This window comes from Camellia sinensis, chromosome 12, assembly GCF_055761805.1.
Source record: "Camellia sinensis isolate YWXY chromosome 12, ASM5576180v1, whole genome shotgun sequence".
NCBI classification, from domain to species: Eukaryota; Viridiplantae; Streptophyta; class Magnoliopsida; order Ericales; family Theaceae; genus Camellia; species Camellia sinensis.
The window spans coordinates 155,888,058-155,893,804 of NC_138972.1; the positions used below are offsets into that span (position 1 = coordinate 155,888,058).

The 5,747-nt window shown below is 37.6% G+C and overlaps 1 protein-coding gene across 1 annotated transcript; it reads right to left on the reverse strand.

Annotated features, from left to right (window-relative positions):
- Positions 1-1,999: 1,999 nt before the first annotated feature.
- On the reverse strand, positions 2,000-2,473 carry LOC145803995 (agamous-like MADS-box protein AGL62). Its single transcript, XM_082897401.1, has one exon. It carries the CDS (start codon positions 2,471-2,473, stop codon positions 2,000-2,002), a length of 474 nt encoding a protein of 157 aa, XP_082753527.1.
- Positions 2,474-5,747: the final 3,274 nt, after the last annotated feature.

The window sequence follows — 5,747 nt, forward strand, 5'->3', positions numbered from 1 at the left end:
TTAAATTTCAAACAAATAGTCATGCGAATGTGTTGACAGTTCTTTTGTCTCAACGGAAAAGACAATTGTTAAGTAAAATGAATAGAAATAGAAGAAGAGAAATAATTAAAGAAAAATGATTGAGTAAACAATCAAAATGATTCGTGGTGGGCCCCCACGGGCCCAACAACACTCTTCAATCTGATCTCGGACTGGAGAGAAGCCTAGCCATTAAAAAAAGTAAAAAACCTAGCAAACTCTTCACACTATTATAATAGTAGTAGATAGATAAATTAGGTGAGAAATTATGAGAAATAAATTACTTTTATTTTGAAACTTTGACTTCTCATTTAAAAGTGATGAGATTTAATGAAAATAACCGTATTTTATATATATATATATATATATATTAGAACATGAGAAATAATATATTAATAAAACAACAAGAGTATATAAATAAGACCCCAAAGGGTCATTCGACCCAAACAACAAAAGTAAAATCTGCTATCCTTGGTAAATTATTTGTCCATCTTTTGGGATTTCCTTATTAGATATGAAAGTTGGTGAATCTACTAATAATTAATGTATAGACCTTGAATATTAGAAGAAAATTTGTTATCCTTGGGAAATTATTTGTCCATCTTAGAAAATTAAATTCTTTCTAGGAACGTTAGTAAATACGTTCACATTATTTGTCAATTGAATGGGCCATATATCAAATTTGAAAAATAAAAATAAAAAAAATTTAATGACTATAACTTCGACCACCCACACTATTGTGAGCAAGAGTCATAAATATGGGCATTTTCAACACTACCCTATGTTGATATGGAACTTGGAATTTGAATTAGTTTATGATTTCATTATTAGTTGACAAGGTTAAAGTTATTTCATCTATTTTTAATTTTTATAGGTAGCTTTCAAAAATAAAACAACTACTATGGTGTTTGGCTTTTGTTTTGTTTTGTTTTTTTTTATCAAAAAAAAAAAATTACAGAAAATATTAGTGTACAAGTATGGATTGAAAAATTCTTACAAATTCAATTTCAAACAAATAGTCATGCGAATGTGTTGACACTTCTTTTGCCTCAACGAAAAAGACTATTAGTAAGTATAGCAAAAATGAATAGAAAAAGAAGAAAGGAAAGAAATAAAGAAAAATGATTGAGTAAACAATAAAAATGATCTGTGATGGGCCCCACGAGCCCAACAACACGTTTCATTGTGATCTCGGACTGGAGAGAAGCCTAGCCATTAAAAAAAGTGAAAAACATTGCAAACTCTTCACACTTTTATGATAGTAGCAGATAGATAAATTAGGTGAGAAATTATGATAAATAAATTACTTTTATTTTGAAACTTTGATTTCTCATTTAAAAGTGATTAGATTTAATGAAAATAAACTTATTATATATATATATATTAGGACGTGAGAAACAATATATTAATAAAACAACAAGAGGACACAAATAAGACCCCAAAGGGTCATTCCAACGAAACAACAAAAGTAAAAAAATAACAACAAAAAACAAACCCTAAAAAAAAAAAAAAAAAAAAACAATTATGATCTAGGAAAAACCACTAATGTGCTTAAAGATGTGGTCTAGAAAATAAGATCTGCTTGAAAGCCCATCGTCCCTGTCAACAACGTCCCCGTCGCCGCTGCCCAACGTTGCCGCCACTGTCGCCAGAGAAAGAAAAACACCCACAATGGCATGGGAGAAGTGTTTAGAGAGGAGGAAACCATTTATATCACATACTTTACTTTTTATTTATCGAAGTATGATAATAAAAAAATGAAATCATTTATTTTCTTTTCTCAAAGGATAAAGATACCACAAACATTTATTTTATTTTCAAAACTCTATCACAAATATATCAAATATTTTTCTGGAATCCAAATATATCAAAGATGGACGTGAAAATAGAAAACTAGATATATGTAGTTATCTATGAGTATCAAATACATTGTAAAAGTAAAAAAGGTCAGAAACGATTTTTATTCAGATTGTTTCATTTCTCACAACCTTAACCAATCATGGGGAATAGTAGAAACATCATTGTCATTTATTTCAATGTTTTCCACTTGCTCTTCCTCTTGTGCATGCTTGGAAGAACCCTTCGAATTCAATTCATCAACTTTCTGAGCCACGTTTTTCTTAAGCTCCACCATAGACCTTTTTAATTGTTCAAGCTGTTGCAAGTCAAGCTGATTAACATATGCATCAAACCTACAACTTAGCAAGCCATAGTTTTTGTTACTCATGTTTTGAACAATTTTCTCTTTCTTTCTCTCGGCTTTCAATCGCTTGATCAGCTCATGGAATTGTTGGTTGAGTTGGTGCACAGTGGCATCGTCGTGCCGCGAGGCATGGCTGGAGACGCCTTCACTTGGCTGCGCATTTTGGTTCAGAAAGCGGTCTACAACTAAGTCAACATTAGGTTTTCCAAAAGAGAAAGCCTTGCCTCCCATGGAGAAGAGGACAATGGCCATATTTACACCACATTTTTTTTTGATCAGCAAAAGAAGAACTTTATTGATGAAGATAACATACAGAATACGGAAAAAAACATCAATAAAGAAGAGGCACAAGAAAAGCAACCAAGAGAACACTCCAAATCCCAGTTAGGGACAGAAGGAGTGAGACCCTAACAAGAGCAAGCTGATGCCAAAGTTGGTGAGAGACCAACAAAGCAAAATGCAGAACAGATGGGAAAACAAACAAGGCACCAAGGTGCAAAAACAACAAAAACAGCAAAAACAACAAAATGCAGCTAGGAATCAGGATGCATACACTTTAGCATGACAGCAGAAACTAGGGTAGGGCAGCAAGCCAAAAATGATGCAAAGCATAGCAAACTTGAAGCACAGCAGAGCAGCAACCAGAAATCAAACCAGAAACATTGTGCATGGCCACCGCGAAGATCTGCTAATACCAGGTATACACCCACTTTCCCTTGCTTCCAACGGCATACTAGCACTATCACGACCCCAAACCGCCCGTAGTAGTTTGGTGCCGTGATGGCCAGTAATCCGTAATTACCGAAGGCCAACTTTCAAAAACTTAACAAAATCAGAGTATGGATATAGGGGGCTCACAAATGCGGAAGTAATAAATCAAAATACAAGCGGTCCATAAGAGCTGTGTATAGATCAAATGCAATGTCATCCATCTTACAATTTGAATACAGCAAGCAAAATATGTGTTACATCTTGATCAAAAGGCTTCTCGAGCCGACATATACAAAACACAATAAATACGAGTCAAGAAGCATGATTTTCAAGATTTGCCGACATGCAATGAAAGGCATCGCCGACGTAAATACAAAAACAAAGCCGACATAAGCACGAATCCAAAACAAGCTTTCAAAACAGTCTAGGCGTCGCCCCCGTCCTGCCCATCACCTACATATATAGATAGAGAGGGGTGAGCACAAATACTCAGTGAATGGTACTAGAAATAAAGGTTTTGCATGAATATAGCCGGAGTCTTTCAAAACAAAACACATCAAACTTTATCGAGACAAGGGATGAACCGTATTCATCAATCGAACATTTCAAGTATCAAGGGATGCTTACAGACATCGGCAAAACAAGGGATGAACCGTATTCATCATTCAAAGCTTACAAGTATCAAGGACTGCTCACTGACATCGGCAAAACAAGGGATGAACCGTATTCATCATTCAAAGCTTACAAGTATCAAGGACTGCTCACTGTCATCGGCAAAACAAGGGATGAACCGTATTCATCAATCAAAGCTTACAAGTATCAAGGACTGCTCACTGTCATCGGCAAAACAAGGGATGAACCGTATTCATCATTCAAAGCTTACAAGTATCAAGGACTGCTTACTGACATCGGCAAAACAAGGGATGAACCGTATTCATCATTCAAATGGTACTGCGAAAGTTTAGAGTCCTCCAGCCCGAGGGACTTGTGTTACTTAGGCCCGTAGCCCGATTCAACAAGGACCGTATCCTTTTATACTTAGTACTGCGAAAGTTTAGAGTCCTCCAGCACAAGGGACTTGTGTTACTTAGGCCCGTAGCCCGATTTAACAAGGACCATATCCTTTTGTACTTAGTACTGCGAAAGTTTAGAGTCCTCCAGCACAAGGGACTTGTGTTACTTAGGCCCGTAGCCCGATTTAACAAGGACCGTATCCTTTTATACTTAGTGCTGCGAAAATTTAGAGTCCTCCAGCACAAAGGACTTGTGTTACTTAGGCCCGTAGCCCGATTTAACAAGGACCGTATCCTTTTATACTTAGTACTGCGAAAGTTTAGAGTCCTCCAGCACAAGAGACTTTCCAAGAATAACATCAAAACGGGGCTATTCATTCATGCTTGGCAAATACTTTCGTCAAAACAAAACAAAGCAAGATTCATCAAAAACAAGTGTAACATAGCTTTATCAAAAATACCACTCACCTAGTTCTTCAGGTGTAGGCTCAAGGCAAGAATCAAGGTCCTACAATCACATGGCAAATCACATCCTCAAAACAGGCTTTATATGTATGCAAATGATCTCGGCATTCTCGTCAGATTCAAGTCAAAGACAAAGCAAAACATGCTGGGAACTTAAACACTGCTCTTGCCTCATAAGAACACACTGGGCACTGTCCAGGCCCTTGCCGAGGTCCCATCAAACAAAGTCGGGAAAAACCTAGGTTTCCCTTTGAAGAATATGAAGAACGTGATCATTTGAAAGATGGATGCAAGTTCACAACTTGTTACAAAAATCTGAGTTTTCATGCCAAGAGTTCAAAATATGGACCTGGGTACCTCACACAAGAAAGTCATGCAAGAACAAACACAAAATCATGGCTTCCGTTCCAAACTTTCGGATCGAAACAAGGCTCTCTTCAAGAACACATGAAAACCATTTTCTCTTTCCAAAACTAACTTCAAAACGATGCATGACATGCAAAACAGATCCGATCATGCAATGCAGCTAGATAATCGATAACAACAATCAAAGTAGATCAAGATTCTAACCTCAAACCTCGAATCTAACGGATCAAACCACGAAGATCAAGCTTGGAAGACTATTCTCACTCAAGAACCCTTCTTCCTCCTCTCTAGAGCTTCTCTCTCTAAAACAAGGATTTGAGACCAAAATGACTTGTTTCTAAGTCTGCCGGCTGTCTTAACAATCAGCTCGGACACGTGGCGCTATCGGGTTGGCTCAACTCAAAAAGGTGATTGATTGATAAGACAAGTCTCTGACAAAGCGTATGTAACAAGCTGGGCGAGACACATCGGCAATAAATGACATCGGCTCAAATCAAGGATCCGGCAACAGGATAACAAAACATCGGCTAGGGAGGACGACACTTGACTAAGCTGTGCCACACCTTGGCCGGGGTGTGCCACATCTCGGCCTAGGCCATACCTGCCTGCGGACAAGGTTCACTAGGTGCAAAACATCTCGGCAATAAATGCCCGAGGTGAAGATGGGGTTGACCAAGATCTCAAAACAATTCTAAGTACAAGGATTCAGAGGCGAACTAAGCTCAAGGTGACCTCGGCCACGCACACACCGAACAAGGGACAAGATCACGCAAGCAATATTAACAAAACAAGGCAAGAAAATCCTTCCAATTATTAAAAGGGCAAATTACATATACACCCCTCGAGGTTTGGCTAAATTACAGATACCCCCCTGAGGTTTCAGAAATTACATCCCGCCCCCTGAGGTTTGTATTTTCATAACAATTTGCCCCCTGAGGTTTATATTTCATAACAAATTACCCCCTAATTTC

Excerpts from the sequence above, each read along its gene's own strand:
- LOC145803995 (XM_082897401.1), bottom strand. The coding sequence starts at position 2,473 with ATGGCCATTGTCCTCTTCTCCATGGGAGGCAAGGCTTTCTCTTTTGGA.